Source organism: Belonocnema kinseyi, chromosome 10 (assembly GCF_010883055.1).
Source record: "Belonocnema kinseyi isolate 2016_QV_RU_SX_M_011 chromosome 10, B_treatae_v1, whole genome shotgun sequence".
Classification (NCBI taxonomy): Eukaryota; Metazoa; Arthropoda; class Insecta; order Hymenoptera; family Cynipidae; genus Belonocnema; species Belonocnema kinseyi.
The window spans coordinates 110371092-110394171 of NC_046666.1; the positions used below are offsets into that span (position 1 = coordinate 110371092).

The 23080-nt window shown below is 32.5% G+C and overlaps 1 protein-coding gene across 14 annotated transcripts in view; it reads left to right on the top strand.

The window, feature by feature from the left end:
* Nucleotides 1–23080, top strand: part of LOC117181353 (phosphatidylcholine:ceramide cholinephosphotransferase 2-like) — a 115487-nt gene that overhangs the window by 58656 nt on the left and 33751 nt on the right. For all 14 annotated transcript variants that reach the window (XM_033373937.1, XM_033373938.1, XM_033373933.1 and 11 more), the window contains one exon: nucleotides 12556–12766. In XM_033373937.1, coding sequence (XP_033229828.1) covers nucleotides 12556–12766 — 211 coding nt within the window. The remainder of the gene's footprint in view (nucleotides 1–12555; nucleotides 12767–23080) is intronic.

The window sequence follows — 23080 nt, forward strand, 5'->3', positions numbered from 1 at the left end:
GATAAGAACTGTGGGGCTTCGCCGGAAGCGGGTGCTAATCTGTCAAACTGCAACCGCTCCTAACAAAATCGTGGTACAATTTCACCAGTAACCTAGGAGCATTTAGAGGAGCAATATTAAGCCTAATGCCATAAGAGTGACAGAGATAGTAATAAAGCACTCTTGGTGTCACATTGTGCCTTTCGATGTAGGTAGTTTCCGCTTGAGTTGGACGATTACCATCGGTGAGAAAATGGTAGGCATCTGCATTTGAAGCCTAACAACTCAGCCAAAAAAAAAAATCCTAGCTCAATGAAAAAAATAGTAATATAAAGGCTAAATGTGTTCTACGTAACTGAGCTTGAAGACATTTATGTAAAAAAATGTTTGTGCTTTGCTCACTGAAAAATGTAAAAAAAAAGTAAGGATTTTCAGGTACATTGAAGAACATTCAAGTTTAGAGCATTATTTCTTATACAAGGAGTAATGGGAAAAGTTTGAAAAAATTAATGAGTATGAAGAAAATTGTGGTGAACAAATTGCAGTTGAGAAATTTGAGAAATAATACAATTTGTTGCTTAAAAGTATAAAAATGTACAACTATATTATTTTCAGTTATAATAGATATTAAAACGATTAAAACTGCCAACTGTAATGGATAGACTCTGTAATTATTTCTGATTATTTTCATGATAAGTTTTTAATTTTTAAATTGAAAATTATTATAATTCACTTGCACTGGATCAGGTTGAGTCAATGCTTTAGAAGTTTTTTTAGAAAACGTAGTAGAGTATTTATTTAAGTATAAGTTCGAGTAAAACTGGTGACTAAGACCTAATTGACCTTTGAACGGTTAATATTCATTTTTTGTTGCTAATATAAAACAATATAATTACTCGGCGCGAATTAGACAATTCTAATATGGTATGTTTAGTTACATCGTTACGTTCCTCGCGCTCTGACAAACTGAAGATTCGGTAAACCCAAGTGGTTTCTACGACGGCGCCATTCATTCTCACATTATTACTATGAAACTCACATTATTCACGCATGTTTCTGTGCTGGTATAATTCAGCACTTTCAGAATCTAGACTATTATATTGAACGCGTTAACATACCGCTCGCCGCGTGTACTAAAACACGAAAAGGTACCTTGAAAGTTTTTACCATTGTTGCTATTATTGTGAGCAGGTCTTCCTCTTCGAGAAACAAAGCGATGGAAAGCTGCCAAAAAGGCATGCGAAGAACTCTGTTACGAGTTCGATGTGAACTGACCTAGTAAAGCAGCAAATAAATAAAGAAATATACGCCTTCTGACTTTTATGTCCACAACCAGAACCTAATCGAATATCAAAAGGGCCTGCATAGTCAACCCGTGTATGGCTAAAGGGTCGGCTAGGACGAACGCAACTAATGAGATGGGCATGTGAAGCGATGAGTTGACTGATCTTATGACGTGGTAAGATAACTGGGTGCTTTTCGTCATTATTAATTGGGGCAAAACGACGCCGACCTCTCAAAAGCCACAATCCCATTGAGTCCAAGCACGTATTTAAAGGCTTCAAGGGTGATTTGGTCATAAGAATACCCATCTCGTGCATTTCCCTAAATTCGACTGCAAAAGAATCTTTTTGCACTGATTGAAGCCAGAATAATCGAGCTTGTTCGATACCTGACGTTTGAAAAGCTAGAGATGGGTATCGTGGTTTTGCTCCATTTTTGTTGGGAAATTTTATACTTTAGGATTTTGACGAAATGAAGACAATAGGCCGTTACACGTAGCATTTTTGGCCAGGAAGTGTATTTATATGCCAATTCAAACATAGCTTCTTCTACACTATTGACTTGATTAGAAATTTGTGGCTTTAGTTCCAAATCATACGTAGCTTCTTCTACACTACTGACTTGTTGAGAAGTTCGTGGCTTTAGTTTCAAATCAACGCCAGGATCTAACAAAGGACGTTTTGTTAAACAGTGGAAGGCCCTACAAGCCAGGGCGGTCTATGCCACAACAAGGGATGATTGATAAGTTATCCCGAGGAGATTCCCCAGCATGCACAATCAGAAGGATTGTTTATAGTAGGGACTTCGCATTCTTATATACTGAAGATTCGGTAAATTTGAGAGGTTTCTACGACGGCACTGACCATTCTCACATTATCATTATGAAACTCACATTATTCGCGCGTGACACTGTGCTGGTATAATTCAACACTTTCAGAATATAGACAATTATATTGAACGCGTGAATAATTTCCATTCTCCCGAAAGGATGGCATAGTCTTCTTTTTTGTGAAAACCACGATATTTTTAGACATTTTGTTGTTGTTGGACAACAAGTGCCAGAAAGCAGCCCGGATCCTTTTTTTGCTGCCGAGGACGTGCCAGGTGCCACCCAAGGATTCAGAACCGTGGGTCGAAGAAAGGTACCAGTGATTGGCAGTAAAAAAAGGACCCTCTAGAAATAATCAATCTAGATCAATAAGAAACGATATAACTAATATCTCAATCGTTCCGAATCGTGTTTCTTAATTGTGCAAAAACCGATTGACAACGATTAATCATTTTGCACTTCCAATTGCTTCCAATCGGGTACTTGGAATTTGGCACGTGATGGCAGCACTTTCGTATGGCGGAAATTATTTAAAAACAGTTATTCACTTTTTTGGAATAATGTCAATTTTAAACAGTATATATTACGAAAGAAAATAAATCAAAAATTTTCTAGATAATTTTTACCAGATGAGAGCGTTGCTACGATAAAAAAATTGCTAATAGTATTGTGCATTGGAAATATAAAATCAGGTACGTGAGAAAAATAAAAAAGTTGATTTTATTTTAGTGCAAGCAGCACAATTGTGTTTTTAAAAAATTATTATTATGCGCTCTTGGATCCTTTATAGTAGTGGACATTTTATAAAGGGTTATAGGTTTTAAAATCGGTTGAGCTTAAAAAAAAATTAAACGAATATTTGAAAAATGTGTAACTTCAGAAAATCAATTGAAGTATTATTGTATTCTTTCAAAAAAATCCGGTTATTAGCATATAAATTCATCTTATAATAAAAAACTTTTTATTAATTCAATTTTCTAAATTGAACAGTAATTTTTTTTTGTTACTCACAAGATAGCCAATAAAATCGAAGAAAAAATTCGGAATCATTCCCTGCTTTAAAAAAATGTACACAGAATAGAAGAACAGAATAAAACTCAAAGTTTAAGTTTTCGAAGCTGAACCTTTTTTATTTAAAGTATTTAAGAATAAATTGAAAATTCAACCGTTCCAAGTTGAATTTTTCTGAACACTGAGCATTTTAAATGTATAACTAACACATTTAAGACCAGCTATTACGAGTTCAAATGTTCAGTAATGTGTGTGAAAATTACAAGTCGTCTAGACACTTCTTCTAAATAAAGCATTCAGAAGCCTGTAACTTTGTTTATTTAAAAATTATGCCATGTGATATTGAAGTATGAAAAATGTACATTTTCAATTTGGTTGTGGTTTTATTTGAATAAGTACAAAATTCAGACTTAAAAAATAACATTTTAAAATTCGGGCTCCTAAGATGCTTAATGTTAAACTAAATAATTTTTTTATTTTAGAATTTCAAACCCAGTTTCAAAACATTTTAAAATTTAAAATCAAACTCTTATTCTTTGTTATGACAAAATGTAGAAAAGCATCCATATTGTTATACGAAAGTTTATGAATTTATGATTTCAAGATTGGACATCGACAAAATAATATATTTTAAATATTTGAAACTAGAAACTTTCAAGAATTTCAAATTTAACTTAACTAATTGAATAAGACACTAAGAGTTTACTTTTCTGCGTTCATTTAATTTGACTAATTCCGATTTAGATATAAATGTTAAAAAAAAATTCAGCATTCTTATATTGCAAAAAACTTAAAAGTATTGGATAACTTTTTCTAATAAAATTCTAAAAATTTGAATGAGTTACTTACAATTTATTTGGTCCGCGTTTCAAAATATTGGCGCCATCTTAGATTCTATAATGATTCCAATATTTTTAAATTGGGTATGTATTATTCTGAGTTAGAGGTTAGGATTGTTACTACATCATTTTGATATGACTATACTTATTTAAAATCGGCTCTTTACTTCGTCAGACAAAGAAATTTCAACAATATGAATATAAAAAGAAGTGAATAAACTTTTTACAACAAAATGGACCCTCTAAAATCTAAATCAAACTACCATGCTACGTACTTGATAATCACACTATATCACTGACACATCCATGAAACTGCATGATTTTTGCAAGATGCTATAACCCAAATACTATCGATTTTTAATTCGTTATACCGCCTGAACAAAAACATTCTAATTTTTGTTCTTAAAATTTGTGTTAAATATTTTTAAAAAATTGAATTTCTAACCATTAAAAGCGTGCCGCCATGTGTGTTACAAACAAAAACTGCAGAGGGCGTATTGCATGCAAGTGCATTTACTCAATTTAAACCGATTCAACTTTTTATCACTTGTAACCGTTGTAAATAGTTTCTAATCGATTATTTCTGGAAGAGGGCCCCTCCCCCTGCTTTCTGGAACTTGCTTTCCAACAAAAAATGTCTAAAAATATCGCAATTATCACAAAAAATAAGGCTGTCACATACTTCCGGGTGATTGAAAATAATTACAGGGCCTATCCGTTACAGTCTCCAGTTTTAATGTTTTTAATATGTTTTTGCAACACCCACCCCGAAATGAGTCCGTTCCATTTAGCTAAATTTTATTCAAAGTGACTCATTCCTGATAAAAATGCGGAAATAATATTGGCGAATGCGTAGTTAGATTCATATATACTTTCCACATTATAGGAATGTACGTGCATGCGCACTTTACAGATAAGAAATTTTCCGCTTCGTGACAATATTCCGGAGCAACGGAGCACCAGCTGCGCTAAGTGTCCAAGCGAACAGCTGATGAGAGATGCGAGGTTAAAGTCGATGTGTTAAGAGGGAAAGTGAAATATTCCTTCTCATTGTCAAAAGAAGATGAATTTAAATAAAGATTCAAATGAGACTGGTGAAGAGAGTAGTCAACCAGAAATTATTGAAGCCGCTGCAAGTGCTTCAGAAAGTTTGCTGCCCGGAAAGCCCAAAACTAAATACAATGCAGCTTAAGATCGATTTAAGAAGTGGGCAGCGACAAAGAATACCAAACCACTGTCCGAGAACGTATTATTGGCCTATTATAGCGAATAGGCAAAAATAATGAAACCTTCGACTCTGATCTCATTACTCAATGCTAAAAACTACATTGAGCACTAAAAATAACATTAAAATTGAATGTCATGCAAAGTTAACTGCTTTCTTAAAGAGACAGTCCGTGGGGTCCAAAAGCAAGAAATTTTACATCCTGTCGTCATATGACGTAGAAAAGTTTCTCAGTCAAGCTCCAGACCATCAGTATTTGGCAGCAAAGGTAAATATCATGGATATAAACACCAATATTTACAAACATTTATATCTAAATCGGAATTAGTCAAATTAAATGAACGCAGAAAAGTGAACTCTTAGTGTCTGATTCAATTACTTAACATTTATAGTTAATTATTACTCAAAAGTGACAAATATTCTTTGAAATTTATTTTTTTATATAAATTATTATTACTAATAAAAAATCAAGAATCTTCCGTTAACATTTAATTTCAGTTTATGTTATTCAATACAATTCTGATTACCTTACTTTTAAGATTTGGATCATTTTGTTGAAATGACCCAGAAAATATACAGCCGTCATTATGACCAATTTAGATTCTAAGAGTTTCTTTCTATTATGTAGAAGTACCTATTTATTTCAATAGTATCTTTGCTAGTTTTTTGAAGGGTATCGATTTTAATTGACCCAAGTATCAAAGTAAGCCTATGATGCAACGTTTTAAGTTGGTTTTAAACTTTCCTATCATTGAAAAATTCTGAACCCTACACTAATACAAATTTTCTTTTCCTACTTAATATTTAAAACTAATTATTACTCAAAAGTGAATGTACAATTTATTTACTAGCTTAATTGAACATTATTAATAAAGGGTCACTAATCTTTAGTCGAAATCCACTTTTCGATTATGTTGTTCAATCAAATCCTGATTAAATACCTTCTTATACTAAGATTTAGGTAATTTTAATTGATTAGTGCAGCTTTTTGGTTCAAAATTTAACTGTTTTATTAAAAATTCGTCTTTTCAGTTTGAAAATTTAATTTTTTGTAGAAAATTTTCCTTTTTGTTAAGAAAATTCCAAATTTGTTATAAGATTTTTTTTATTTATTGACTTAGAAATCATTCTTGGTTAAAAATTAGTCTTTTTAATTAAAAAATGTATCTGTTGTATAAATTTTATATTTTTTAGTTAAAAGTGCAACCACTTAATTGAAAACTAATATTTTCGATCGAGAATTTTTAAATATTTTGTTGGAAATTCATCTATTTTGGTTAAATTCAACTATTTTTTGTTTAAAATAAAAATATTTTTTGATTGAAAAATCAACTATTGAAAATGTTAGAAATTTCTTGTTATTAGGAAATAATATACCCTAATGCCAATTAATAAACCTGCTGGGACTACGTATTTCTTGTTTTATTTTTAGGTCGTCTTAATTATTGAAATGTCCGGTGCATGCAGGTGAGAAGAACTGTACAATATCACTGTGAATGATGTGGAAGATGCTAATTTAGCGTTGCTAATAACGCTTCAAAAATTGTTCTGAACCCTTTGACTCCGCGAGAAAATGCTCACCAAAACTCAGCTCCGCGATATGCATATCAAAGCGAGCCTGTCGTTTCAGCTGAAAAATGCTCCGTTTTATAAGGCGGAAAAAGTTCAACACCGCAAAGCTTGGAACTGCCAGAAACATCTCATCAAAATCTCATTTTCAACATTACTCACTGTTCTCATTTTACTTTAAACATATGCAAAAATCAATAGCCGCTTTCCATTCTAAAAACTATATACTATTTTCTATTTTTGTATTATAAGTTAGAATGTTACTATTTTCTTAAAATTCATTTGGATTTAATTTTTTTTTGCGTTCTGCTGAGGGTTTCGCCTTTAAATCTCCCGTCCTTCTGTGATATTTTCGATGACTGCTGAATTTTCAAAAGAAGTTCATTTTCATCGAAGGAATACGACTTTTTCCTGCATGCAAATTCCGGAGTACAGATTTTGCAAAACCTGACATATAAAAAATATAAATATCAGTTATTGATTTTTTATTGTTATTAAAATTTTATGAATTAGACTTACTCCATCGTATTCGTAATCCATAACAGTTCCGTGTAACCTGCATAAAAACAAGTTGATTTTTATTGGATATAGATGGACTACTCTTACTATTATTTATATTGATGAAATTCTATTATATTTGTACTATTATTATATACAATCATTTTTTTTTAAGTTGGGCAAAAAGATATATCTTTAAAGTGTACGTAAACTTTACAGGTTAGATTTGAGTTTATATGCTTATTGCATTGGCAATGTTTCTTTAGAAAAATCTATGTAAGTATTCATCCTTAAGGTACAATACAACATTAATGAATGTTAATATTATTTACATTCCAGACTTTTCAATTACATCAAATTAATTAATAAAACGTTTGTATTGAAACGACTTTAACAACGTACCCGAACCTCTCAAACCGAATTGGAGATTACGTCTGCTATATACAATATATAGCAATGCCAATTCTTGATTATTTTGTAAATAATTTGTTGTTAATAATAAATAAAAATTTATTCCAAATACTTTGCTTTCATCATTGCAAATAATGATATAATCTTTTTCAATTAATTTTTACATTTAAAACTTCCCGCCCTTAGGAACATTTTCGGACTTCGGAAAATCGAGGTTGCTGCAAAAAATAGCGTGTGATACCAGTTCGCACAGGCAATTGCTGACTCGCATAACTTCAGCATTCGCTTTCAGCTCTTCGCACTGTTTTGCGCACTTGTATCACAAATAGCTATTATTAGAACTGAAGATAATATAGTTGTACATTTTTGTACTTTTAAGCAACAATTTTTATTATTTCTCAAATTTCTCAATTGCAATTTTTCACAACAGTTTTCTTCATACTCATCCATTTTTTCAAACTTTTCCCATTACTGCTTGTATAAGAAAAAATGCTCAAAACTTGACTGTACTTCAATGTACCCGAAAATCCTTACTTTTTTGGGAATTTTTCATCCTGCAAAGCACAAAATTTTTTTACATAAACGTCCTCAAGCTCATTTACGTAGAACACATTTATCTTTCATATGATAGTTAATATAGGTATTATATATAGTAGATAGTATATGTCCTAGATGCTCGGGGTTTCATTACACGCTCTTCAGCTATCATCGAGAATATCTGTGCTTAAAATGTGGCGACGGTAGGTTAAAGTGGAAATGACACCGTCTTGACCTGTCAAAATGAAACACACCGTGCCCAAATTCAGTCCAGGTGATTTAAGGAAATCAAACGTTAACTCACACGACATCGACTGATCTTTCACATTTCTGTGGAAGATACCGTGCATCCTTTTGTCTAGGAGCTGTTCACGGAAGGTTCTCACATGTGCCTTCCTAATCCGGGCTTTCAGGTGTGAGTACTCAAGATGGATAAGATTTGATGCATTTTGCTTATCCCTGAGTTTGAAGTCAAGGCCGACTGTTTCAGTGCATAAACAAATGTAGACTTGTATGAAGCGCAATAAAGTAAGAAAAATATAAGTGGGCTCATGATGCCGCCCTGAAAGACACCTATCTGAAAGGTGACGTTGTTAGTTGTCGAACGATGTTTTTTCAGATAAGATAGTAAATCTGGTTTTCCAAAGCGGAATCAATCACATATATATCCGATAATCAGGTTCTCCCGACATTCTGCTACGCGTTTCTGGGAACGGCGTTCGTACGTTTCTTGTCACGTAGGTCAGATTGTTCGAACAATCCTATTGTCAAGGATAACTGGATATGTTATACATTGTGTTCAAACAAGTGATCGGTCTGTAATTCATTGGACCAACTAGGATGGCAGGATTACAGTGCGCCCTTCCACCTACTACTCCGGTCTAGGCTCTTCCGACCTTAGATATGAAGTGAAAATGCGGGCCAGATACTGGTGGGTTGAATGTAACTTCTTGCACGTGAACGTCTTGATACCATATATTTCCGGAGCGGAATATTTCTTCAATTTACTTAATATTTTTTTCACCTTCTCGTCAGTGATAAATGGGCATTCTTCTATAGGTGGTATGACGGCATTCCACAGCTTCTTGAACGTATTTATGTGCTCTGAGTCTTCTTTCAATGAATGCTGGACTTCGTAGAATTTCCTCAAAATGCTTCGACCTCCTCTGGTTTGGGCGGATGGTCGACAATAAAATATAGGATCTTTGAAGATTTGAGATGGGTAAGAGAAAAACTGTTGATTTTCTCTGACCCACCTTTCCCTCCGCTCTGGACTTCTCCTATCGTTAGATAGTACCCCTATTCTTTCAACAATATGCTGCCGCTGGTCAGCAGCTTAGACTAGTTAAGAGTGTGATAACGGATTCTGGCATTCGGCTTTTGTCTTATGGTCAGCCGTTGGGTTTCTTTTACGATTTGCATCTGCCAAAGTTCTCGCTGCATTTTATATACCATAATTGATAGTCTAGAGGTAGGATTCTTGGGGAAAATCTCCACGAAGCTCCTCATCCAGTTCTGTCACATCTTTGGGCTTGAGCGAAACCTGGATGTTGATGTTGCTCCGGGTCACATAGCCCCTTATCCGCAATTGTTCGCCATGATTTCGTAGCCGTTGATGCGAAAAGTGCGATAGCTCTGGTAGTTTCTCGCACCACAGAGCATGCAGTCGTGCGATGCATGTCTCCAAAATCAAAGTCCATTCTGAAGAGGCATAGTCTTTGCAGAATCGAATCGAGTCTTAAGGTTTTCAGCAGTTGCACGTGCTACGAGTCTTTTTAAATTGCCAAACTGTTATAGACAAAGAGATTAACACCAAAAGACTGCAAAAAATTGGAGGCAAATGGATTCATCAGAAACCATCTCAAAATATAACAGGCAAGCAGAACCGTCTACCAAAATCATTTATTATTTTAACATTAACAATGGTTTTACTACAATGTAACCGTATTGAAGATATAATATTGAAAATAACTAAATCATTGTCCAGCCACATAAAAGTGGAAAAAAATGAAATATTCGTTACACGTAAGCAGAAAAATAATTTTTATCAAGTATTAGAACCGCTGAAACACTATAGCACGCCTAGTAGCTATTGACCCAATGACCATTTGAAAAACATAATTTCTTCAGTCGGTTCTAGAATGTTTCTCTAGTCGAATATGATGCGTATTATTATAAACGAAACAAATGTGATTTACGCAAAGATTAATTCTAATTAAATGACGAATAGGGGAGACCGGGGTGAGTTGAACATAGGGGCAAGTTGACCCAGTACGTTTATCTTCTAAAGTACTCGTCATGTAGCGTAATTTTATTATCTCGAAGTGAACTACTTAAAAATTAAATTGTTACTGTATTTATTTTGTTCATATATTACATTGTCCAAAGTTATCCTAAAAAACTTATTTTCGTGGCTCGTAAATAAATTTTAACAAGTTTCAATTTTTTGATACCAAGCTCTTTGTAAACCATATTAATTTCAAACAATCGACCTGCTAGATTTAGTATACCTTTAAGTATATCACCCTTCAAGGATTTAAGGTTATGTTTTTAGCAACCACGAAATTACATATTTTTTAATGTCATTCGCATATCGGGGTGAGTTGTGCCACTTGTATATGGAGCGAGTTAAACCACTAAAATTCGACTTATTATTTGGATGCTGTACAACATGGTTTCCGCATTTTTTAGCTATTATTTGTTCAATATGAGACACTATAAGCGGAAAATAAAGAGAGCAAACGCTTCAGTAGCTGACATGAAAAAAGCAATTGCCGATGTGGTATCAGCTGGGTTATCAAAGAGACGAGAAGCAAAAAAGCATGACGTTTCAAGGATAGGCCTAATGATGCGATTTAAAAATTTAAACGACCACCTAAAGCTGCAAAGGAGATGCCTACCATCCAGTTTGGATATTGAAAAAATGGTCAAGTATGTAATCAAATTGTAATTGTGATAATAGAGCATCTTTTGACAATGTTTGTTATTGCAAAATTTTGAGAAAAAATTTAAACTCTACAATATAATTATTGTGGAATCCGTGTTAATTGCAATAATTGATAAAATAACTATAGTTAATAGAATATAATAGATCTTACGCAACAAATAACATGAACTTTTAAATAACAAATGATTGATTAAAATATAATAATGATGCAAAATTACAAAGAGTGAAAAAACGGATATGAAGGGAGCAGAAGAGCAGGAAAAAAAAATGAAAAAAGGTTTTCTTTTGAAATACATTCACAGAATTTCATATATTTAAAAGATTCAAATCATGATTTCAAAATGATTCACTCGCCTGGGGCGAGTTAAACCATTTTCCGCATCATCTAATCTGGCTTTTAATTAACTCAGTTATCAAATGAAACGTTTGATACTTGTATTTATGTAAGCCTCAGGTGTACAAAACAAGGTAACAATATGTTTTGAAAAAGTTTGTAACAAAAAATATAAAAAATCAAAAAGTTAATAGTTTTTCAACTTGCCCCGGTCTCCCCGACTTGATTTCTTTACTTTGTTCAAAAATGCCGAATAGTTGCTCAATAATATATTCCATTCAGACCCATTAGCTGTCCACCAACAGCAATTTTTTAACAGTGTAGCCATTAGCTTTTTTGTTATAATAATTAAGAGACAATATTTTGACAACATTTTGTGGACACTTTGCAGACATATAGGACAAGCTCAATTCAATATTCTCTTGAAATATTACTAAAATATTGCACGGTTCGGATGTTTTCATGTGGCTCGAATGCTGTTGCAATATTCATTTGGAATGTCGCGAATGTTTTAATTAAATATTCCAGAGATATTTCTGCAATATTGCGTGTTATGTGGGGTGTATGAAAGTCCATTTTATTAAAATTTTATACATTGAGTAACGTTCGAAATTAAAATCAAGGAAAGATGAATCATATGAGAAGAGGTTCATCAGAAGGAACAAGTAAAGTTAGCATCATATATAATATAAATGTTGACTGTTAATTAAACTGTTGTTCAATCTCAAGTGTCATGAAAAATATTGGTTGGTTAGTCCTTTAGAAATTCGAAAAAAGAGTAATGTGTGTGATAAATTGTGGTGGATCATGTTAAGCATACACTAAACTTGGAATAAGAGCCAACGCTTTGACGCCCGTATTGCTTTTGGTGAGAAGTAATCCATCTCTCCTCGACTCTTACCATAAGAATAATTCGATAAAGAAGAAACGAGAAATGGTCTATTGAGGTCTCGGTGGAGTCATTTAATGTGTAATTGTCGCTGATCTGACCCGAGATATTTTTTTTTCTCGTTTCTCGGATAAATGACTATTAATCGTCAATATTTACAACACAATTATTTTAAAAATTAAATATGTTCTTCAACATTGCAGCTTTCCTGTTTATGGTTGTAAACTTTATATGTACGACTGCATCTCTTGCCATGGTTCATGAACGAGTTCCAGATCGCAACATTTATGAGCCGCTTCCTGATGTATTTTTAGATAATGTGACCGCACAAGATTGGGCCCTTAATGTTTCGGAAGTTATGATTATGATAGCATCTAATTCGGCCATGATTTTAATCATCTTTCACAAACATAGGTAACTATAAAATGAGAATTAAGTATTGATTTTCTCCTAATAAAGAACACCAGGCCACGAAATGTCAAGACAATTTGTATAAAGCAGGTAATTTTTTGGAGCGTTTCTAAATTAAAACAAATATGTAAAGTAAACATAAATAGGGATTTTTTTTAGAGAGGACCAAGAATCAAAATTTCAAGAACGGCCATAAGAACCGAATTAGGCTTCCTAAAGTCAGTTTTTTTAAAATATACATATACACTGTAAAAAAATTTGGTGCAAATTTACATCCTGTGACGATGGAAATTATTTGATGGGTGTGGCACATAGTAAATAAGCAAAATTCTGTAAAAATACATATTTTTCTTCACAACCTGCGTCCGCCATGAAGAAATACATGCAGGGCGTAGATTTCCCGTCGACGACGTTCCCGTCATATGATAACCTTTTATAAGTTTCCCATTTGGCCGAAGTCGTAAAAGAACCTTTAAATCTATTTGACGTACAAAACAACATTCGAAATGCGCACCGAATGGTAAGTGGCCGTTCAAGCGTTTCTGGGACTTATCGTTTGGTACGACTTGCTCTCGCTAGTCCCGAATGGTTAAAACATGCGTCTTGCAAATAATTCTCTGGCGTTCGTTTGCGCGGACTTACTCCCTCGCCATAGAAAAGCACACATTGTTAAATTATACATATATTTCGTAAACTGAACACCCCCAAGTAAATTTATCACCTTGCGTAAACTTACTATGTCTCACACTGATCGAATAATTTCCATAATCGGACGTAGTAATTTTACAGTTGACTGCAAATTGAACTACCTCCGTTTTATTTTCTTACTGCCACGTAAAGTGAAATTACACTAGATTGCAAATGAATACTGTAGTATCGTGAATTAATCAGATTAAATATTGTAATTTGAAACTACAATACACGTCTAATTACTAGATGCTTGTAAATATCACTAAATCTTTTTTTACAGTGTTCATTCTGTCCCAACGGAACGTGGCGCTTATATCTGCAAATTAAATTATTGTAATTAAAAAAATACTCTGTAGGGAAAAAGTACTTTTTATACACTAATGCACAACTTGTTCAATAATCAGTATTGTCGATTATTGCTTGACATCATTTGGACATGCTTTCAACCAATATTTCTGCATACATTGGAAAAAATGGCGGCCAGATTTCTCTAAGACGTTGTGATAACTGTTTGACAGTGAATGCACATTTTTTCCTCAAGTTTCCTCTACATAAAACACTAAACATTCTCGATTGGATTTGCATCAGGTAACTGCACGCCAGTCTAAGGTCACCATGCCATTTTTCTCTTTCCATGCTGTGCACAAACGACTTCGATGTTTTCGATCTTTATCTTCTTGGAGTATCCAATTCGACATTTCTATTCTAAAGCACTTCTTGGGGGATCTCAACAACCCTCTCTGATATCAGAGTGGCGTGAGGTCGAGGAAGATGACGATTCAAATTACGGTCCAAAACATCGAAGTCATTTGTGCACAGCGTGGAAAGAGAAAAATGGCATAGTAACCTTAGACTCTATGAAGATGAAAATTATGGGAAAACGTGCATTCACTATCAAACAGTTATGACGACTTCTTCGAGAAATCTGGCGGTCATTTTCACCAATATATGCAGAAAAATTGTTTGAAAGCATGCCCAGACGATGTTAAGCGATAATCGACAATACTAGAGATTAGATAATTTATTAGGTAGTTGTGCATTAGTGTATAAAAAGTACTTTTTCCCTATGGAATATTTTTTTAATTACAATCATTTAATTTGCAGTTAAAAGCGCCACGTTCTTGTGGGACCAACTGTAAATTTCAATTTGCGTATGATAATTGCACAAACAGACCCCAAGCGAAGAAAGTATGTTCCTAAACAACATTGTAATCGGCTTCTTTGGCAATTAATTAAGCAAGTAATTAATCTGAATTTGGGGAACTCAAGTATCTCCCTACTTTTTTCATGTGTCACTTCATCAGAGTTGTGAATAAAAAAGTGTAGTGAATGAATTAAGCACTTTCTTCGAACTTCATTTCACTACCTTCATTTACTTGGAAAAGAAGTATGTCTGCAAATACTGTTGCCTATTTCTACAGTTTAAGGGGATTCATTAGATTAGTAAAAATGAATGTAAGATTCTGCCCGCAATTTTGAATATTTTTGTCTGCGTTCTTGCATACGGCATGTAAATATTACTCTCTCGGCTTGGAGGAAGCCGGTTTTTTGGATAAAATGTTTATGCTTTGTTTAATAATGAAATGGGAGAGAACAGTAAAGAAAAATTGCAGTGACGCTCAATGTAGATGTGTGTGGATTCTTGCAGCACTCTCCATCGACCCTTGTAAAACTTTCATTATTATGAGATGCAGATCAGTTACAAAAACTGAAATCAGGAAGATATGGCTTAATTCAATTGTCATTAGCAGAATTAGTTTATTAACATAATTTGAAGAAATTCAAAAAAAGATTCATGAAAATCAGTTAATATTTGCAGTTACAAGGGAAACATTGAACTATATACAAAAGTGTGCTCTTTGCCGAAAACTTGACACCTACTCTCTCAATATCAATAATGAGTATTCAATTAAATAGCACGGATTAAGAAGTCGTATTAACTTCGAATAATAAGCCTTATTAAATTAATTATCAGTTTTCTAGTTAATCTCATGAGAAAATCTTACTAAAGCAGTTAGTAAACGACTTCGCTCGATATAAATTTTAATTTTGATTTGAAACGCTTGTATTTCAAATAATGAACATCGAGATGAGATGAGATGAAGATGTTCATATTTAATTCAAACAAAAAATGAGGTTCAAGATGTGAGTGGTAATTACTTTATCCATATATAAACGGTCAAAATCATTACAATTGATGTTTTTTGCACACGTAACGGCATCCGTGAATTGCAGATTTTCACACCTTTGTGTTCGGTAAATAACACTTCGTGAGTTGCCAATTTCGAATCCATGTTTTGGGAAAATATATTAATTAAAAAGAAACACCGAATTCTGGTAATGACTTCATCTACTTTTATTGCAGTTTGGCCTTCAATCTTGATATGATTTTCACATAATCTTTTCAATGCATGACAATTTAGAATTGAAAAAACCGCTATTTATATAGTTCTCATTTTCTGACCGCTTTATTCACACTTGTAAAATTTTTATATTAGCTCTTCTGGCATTTTTCAAAAATTAAAAATTTTTATTTAGAATGTTAGTTTTATAAAGAAACCAAACCCTACGTGTCCTATCGGAAAATTATTCATAACAACTTTGTATGAGTTTTGACTATTTATGTAAGATCAACTTTTGCCCATTCATGTTTTTCATAGCTTGTTTCGTTTCTTCAAAAGTCTTACTGTTTTTATTCTGAAAGTTTTTTACGATTTAAACAAAAACTGCATATTCTATCAAACTATAATCAATGGCATATTTGTAGCTCTTTTTTGATGAACAACTTTTGTCTTGTACACCTTTTTGTGGTGCACAATTGTGCCGGATTCATTTTCTTTTCGTATCTTGGGTAGCTTTACCGCAAAGTACAATTTCCGATTTTTCACTATTTTTGATGCGACCAATATTGTCTTGTCGATATTTCGAAAAAATTCTCAAAGTTGTTGCGGTAATCTTTTACGGCTTTCAAACAGCAACGTTCTTTTTATCGAAAAGAAGTCATAAGTCATGCTGTTTTTTTGCGAATGAATCTAAAAGTGAATTCTTTATTTTTCATAATTTGTTGTGCGATCAAATCTTGAATTTTGGACTTTTCGAAAAAATTCATAAACTTGTTACGATAATCTTGTAGGGCTGTCAAAAATCGACTTTTTTATTCTCTTGACTTCTTTCCATATCCAGCGTTTTGTGGCTTAAAATTTGCAATGTTCTTTTTTTTTAAATGTTCTAACTCTGATAGCTTTCTTAATTAGTACTTTTTAATTGAATACTTATTATTTAGTTTGAGATAGTAGTAAAAAGAAAATTGATCAACTAAAATTGTAGACCTTAAGAATATGTACAAATTTGTTAGTAATCCCTGTTATATCTGACTAGTACTTTTGGAATCATTCATAAAAAAACAGCATTAAAAATAACACAATCACATTTTGGACTCGAAAACTCGTTCAATTTATCCCTATGAATTTTTTCCGATAAAAGAATGTTGCTACTTGAAAGCCGTACAAGATTATCGCAACAACTTTTTGAATTTTTTCGAAACATCGACAAGACAATATTAGTCGCACCAAAAATAGTGAAAAATCGGAATTTCTACTTTGCGGTGAAACTTCCAACATACGAAAAAGCTAATGAAGCAGGTACAATTGTGCTCCATAAAAAGGTGTACAAGAAAAAAGTTGTTCACAAAAAAAAAGAGCTACCAATATGCCATTGATTATAGTTTGATAGGATGTGCAGATTTTGTTTGAATCGTAAAAAACTTTCTAAATCAAAACAGTGAAATTGTTGGAGAAACGAAACAAGCTATGAAAAACATGAATGGACAAAAGTTGCTCTTTCAAAAATAGTCAAAACACATACAAATTTGTAATGAATAATTTTCGGATAGGACGCGTAGGTTTTGGTGCCTGTGTAAAAACTAAAATTGTAAATAAAAATAAAAAAATTTTGAAAGATGCTACAAGAGCTGATGTAAAAATTTTACAAGTGTGAATAAAGCGGTCAGAAGATGAGAATAATATAAACAGAGGTTTTTCAAGTCTAAATTTTCATGCATTGAAAAGATTATTTGAAAATCATATAAAGATTGAAGGCCTAACTGCAATAAAAGTAGATGGAGTCATTACCAGAATTCGGTGTTTCTTTTTAATTGATATATTTTCCCAAAAAGCTGCAATTTAAGGATGCTGTTACGTGTGAAAAAACATCAATTGTAATGATTTTTCCCGTTTATATATGGATAAAGTATTTACCACTCACATATTGAACCTCATTTTTTGTGTGAATTAAATATGAACATCTTCATCTCATTTTGATGTTCATTAATTGAAATGCAAATGATCAAAATAAAAATTTATATTGAGCGAAAGTCGTTTACTAACTGCTTTAGTAAGATTTTCTTACAAGATTAACTAGAAGACTGATAATTAATTTAGTAAAGCTTATTATTCGAAGTTAATACGACTTCTTAAATAGTACTTTTTCATTGAATACTCATTATTCAGATTAAGAGAGTAGATGTCAAGTTTTCGGCAAAGGGCACACTTTTGTATATAGTTCAATGTTTCCATTGTAACTGCAAATATCAATCAATTTTCATGAATCTTTTTTTCAATTTCTTGAAATTATGTCGATAAACTAATTCTGCTAATGACAATTGAATCAAGCCATATCTCCCTGATTTCAATTTTTGTAACTAGTCTGCATTTCATAATAATGAAAGGGTCATTATTTACGAGCAGTTGTATGCGTTCCAGGTAATCTGCCTCGTAAGTTTTACGAGGGTCGATGGATAGTTCTGCGAGAATCCACACACGGCTACACTGAGTGTCACTACCATTTTTCTCTATTGTTGTCTCCAATTTCATTATTAAACAAAATATAAACATTTTATCCAAAAAAACGGCTTCGTCCAAGCCGAGAGAGTAATATTTATATGACTTATGCAAACAATCAGGCAAAAATATACAAAATTGAGGACAGAATCTTTCCTTCCTTTTTATAAGTTTAATAAACCCCCTTAAGTCTAGTAAGCCAAACAAATATGGCATCAAATACTGTCTTCTGTGTGATGCCAAGCACCGCGGCACTTAGAGCGGATTTCCTTACAATGGAAAAGATGAAAATCGCTTTTTTTGTTTTGAAAATATGATATAACTTTTTTACATAATGAAAATATGAATCCACAACAGTAAGAATCAATCAAACATTGTTAATGTCATGATAATAACGAGGATCCCATATGGTTCATTTGAACAGTAAATTGTGCATGTTTGAACCCAAAATATTTATTATAATGCGTATGACGCCACTCCGAAGACACCCACGTCAAAAAAAAGTGTGTCCATGGCCGGCATGATTCCGGGCGAACGGCTTATTTGAAATCAAAAAACCAAACGGAATTTTAATCTGTAAAGCTGTGAACATCGCCTGAACTATGATATTATGAAAATATTGAAAATTGAGTAATTGACACGGTTTTTAACTTTTTTTCAAATTTCATCATTGTTTTCGATTATGTTCTTACGAAAAATACGGCTCGTAATTTTTTAATTATCCTAGCTTAGGCGATGCAGACACATGTGCTGAATGTACCCTACAAACTTCAAAGCAATCGGTCAAACCGTTTTTGAGATATCATGCCGGACAATTCGAAAAACGTGGTTTCGAGAAAAACGGGTTTGATAGTTCACGAACGATTGAAACAATGAAGTACACCTAGTCCTTCTAACAACTGTAACTTTCCAATGACTTCGAATATTGGAACATCACTTCACCATCATATTCTATACGTGTGTAGGAATAAATTAAACCTAATATTAATTATAAGTGTAAATATGAATTTAAAGTTTCTTTTATTGAAATACTATTTACATTTTTTGGTGTATGTGTTCATCCTTAATATTTATAAATTTTTTCTGCATCTTGCTAATTATTTAAACAAGAAGTCAACAGAACGACGTTTCCATTTTTCAGTCCTGAACAATTTTTATATTTCTAGGACCAAATTTCTGCCATTACAATTACATTATTTATTTTCATTTACGACAAGACCGACTTAGGCTGAGGATGATTTTGGAAACTTTTTACCAATTTAATCTGTCTAGTTACAATTGGTATCTAATTTTAATAATCTTTTATGGTAATCTTTGTGTAACCAGACGACCCTTAGATACAGAGCGTTATCTTCGTGGGGTTTTCCCGGGATTTTTCACTTTGTCTCTTTCCGACTGGGATCGAAAGTAAAGGGCCGCTTCAACGCGGGAACCGACACATGCATCCTTAAACCTCCGAGAATAACCGAATGCGGCTTCGTACCAAATTTTCATAGTCCAGCGAAATTGGATCAGTGTCATTATATGTCATATTTCCATAATCTCTCCTCAAGAGAACATCTTTCTCACAGTTGACCGATGCAGCTGTTTGCATAGAGTCAGGACGACCATATAAAAATTTAAACCCTTTTTAGCCGCTAATAAGTATTGCAATATGTATTTTTCAATAAGAGTCTTTCTCTAAGTTCTTTTCTTACATAATACTTTCACGTGATTCCGATCAAGGTCATTCCTATGATTTTACGACTAATTTGCCTGAAATTTGGATTACAACTATTTTTGGGGTCGCTAACTTCAAATTTGCTACAAAAAACTACAAATTCAAAATGGTGAATCTAATATGGGGACCAAAATTGCAAAATTACTCAGGTGAAAAACTTACATATATTTTATATAGAATGGACAAATCACTGATATTTTTCATGTATTTTGCATAGAAAAGTTCATAAAACAAATGAAAAATATCATTGTCTCAGCCACTATATATAAACTAAATGTAACTTTTTCGATACTTCGTAGAATGGGGTTTACGAGGTAGCTTATTTCGAGTATTATATCAAAGTACCAAAATTAACAATCTAAGATCAAATATGGCGGCAGTAATACAAAAACATTTTCGGAATTGCAAGATACTACTGCACTACAGCTTTCGCTGCCAATAAACGTCGACGATGCCGAGATTCTCGAGAATATTCTCTCGACATTTTGTAGTCAGCAATCTTTAAGAAATCCTTGTATAAAGTTTCATCGAATCCCAAAAAACTTGATTACAGCCATCGCATCAGATTTGGCATTGTAAGTTTTAAATGTTTGATAGTATACTCCCGATATTAAGCCCGTGACTTTGAATTTGTAATTTTTGGAGACAAATTCGAAATAAACGACTCCCAAAGCCCTTTATTCCAAGTTTCAAACAAATATATATATTAAAAAAATCAATTTTCTCCACCACATTGGGTCTGCTGTTTTGAATTTGTAATTTTTTTCCGTCAAACTCGAAATCACCGAACCCAAAAACTGCCGTATTGTACCGGCTATTTTGATTTTCTGATTTTCTTGACGTCAAATTCGAAATCAATGACACCAAAAACACCTTTATGATACATTTCAAACAAAGTCGACATACACGTACATGACTTATTTTCTTATGTAAAAGATGGAAGTTCGGGGAGTCATTAATCGTTAGTAGATACTCTGTTATAAATGATTATTGCATGTCAATGAAAAAAATAAGTATTACTATTTATTGTTAACTTTATCTACTTATCTGTGGTATTATTCATTCATTCACATGAGTTAATAAATATTGAACAACAAAATTTGATGAACTAAATTTAAATTAATAAATGTATCCTAAAGTAACTATGGTTTATCCCATTTTTATATAAATTATTTTTTGGTTCACCTCTCCTTACCCTTAGCGATCTTCTTGTTTAACATGTGTATACTGCATTACAACTACTTCGTTTTATTTTATAAATTACATTCTGTTAGTCAATTTCTGCACATATGACTTTTACGAGCTTAATAGTTCTATTACTTTTAAATGGAATTCCATCAATGGTATGTAAACTCATTTTACCTAGCAATGATCTCAAGTTATTTGAAATTGAAAACAATTAAAACAACCGTGTTGGATATATTAAAATCTCTCATCACTTTATTCTTTTAATTATTATCTTTTCTATTTATCTAGGAAATCCGGTTGTTTACATGTTTTTCTATGAAAAAGGTGGATAGTGCTTCAAGAAAAGAATCTTTTTACACAATTCTATATTCTTTTTATGAAAGATTTGATGTGCCAATTTTATAACTCTGTCAACCATACTTTTTACAATCGTAATTTTATTGTGTATCGGTTGTTTCGAAAGGAAACTTAAAGTGCGTCCTGAAAAATACGGTTTTCGATTCCAATCAGTTACGATGTTACCTTTATTCATTTTAATTATTGTTAAGTCTAAGAAATTTAGTTTGTTATCCTTTTAAATTTATAGAAAAAATTTCAATCCTAGGTTGAGACTGTAAAAAGTATTTAGAAGGATATCAATTTGGTTTGCCTCTGCGTATAGAACTGAGTCATCTACATATCTTGCATAGGAAAGGCATTGAAAGCCAACTTTTTCTAATATTTCACAAGATTTGTCATGTTATTAAAATCTGTATTCTCTAAGTCTTCCATGACTATTTCAATTAAAGTATGTGAAAGAACGGAACCTATTAATGTGACAAATTTTTGTTTAAAAAATTTTCCATCAAATTGAAAATAAATAGGATGAAAAACAAAATAATAGCTTTATTTAATTGTTTATATTAAATTTTAGTTTTTTCTTTTATACTTTCCCATATTTTTCCAATATTGTCCTTTACTTTATCAATAGGAATGTTAGGAAACATCCCGATTACATCAAAAGAGGAAAATATGGTCTTGTGGAATCGTGATTCCTTCACTGAGTTGTAGGAATTGGAATTGGAGAACCTATTTTTTATATTACAGGTCTTAATATGTAATTAACTCTATGAGCTTTAATCAAGACGTACAATAAGGAAAAAACTGTCAATATCGCGTTTATTGACATTTTCAATATAACCCTTTAATCTAAACTTATTAAAAATTCTTAAAGTTCCTTTATGTAATTTTTCAATTGGGTAATTTTTTATGGTTTCAAAACTCTTACTGTCATCAAGAATTTGAAGCATTTTTTGTTGTATTCAATTATAGAAATTGTTATTGGTCTATTCCCCTTGTCAGCCATCACATTTATGAGGTCAGGATTAATTTTTAGGAACTCACTCATTAATTTATATTCCTCATTAAATTCTTCGTCTATTTTTGTAATCGGAAAACTGTTATTGATTAAGTCAGTACATAATCCCGAGAGTTTATGTAGATTCGAATTCTTGTAATTAATCTTTAGAATTTTATGAGTATTTATTTTAACCCCTTCTGTTACATTTTGCAACAACAATTGAACAAACTTCTGCTTGAATTGTGAATTTAACTTTTGTACGTCACCTTGAGTGTGAATTACATAGCCACGCAAAAAAAGTGTCATGATCTGGGGACGCGACATGTGTTTCCCTATGGATTTTGACGTGCTGAATCCGCAGATTCTACTATGCCGTCAAAAAGGTAAATGTTAACACATAAATCATTGTTAGCAATGTCTGGAAATTCAAATTAACATTCAAAATTTGGTTTCACGGTCATTATTTTGTGAAGCTTACCTGGTAACTTGTGTCTCAAACTTTTTCATATTTCACTGTTCGTTCTCAATATATTCACCCATTC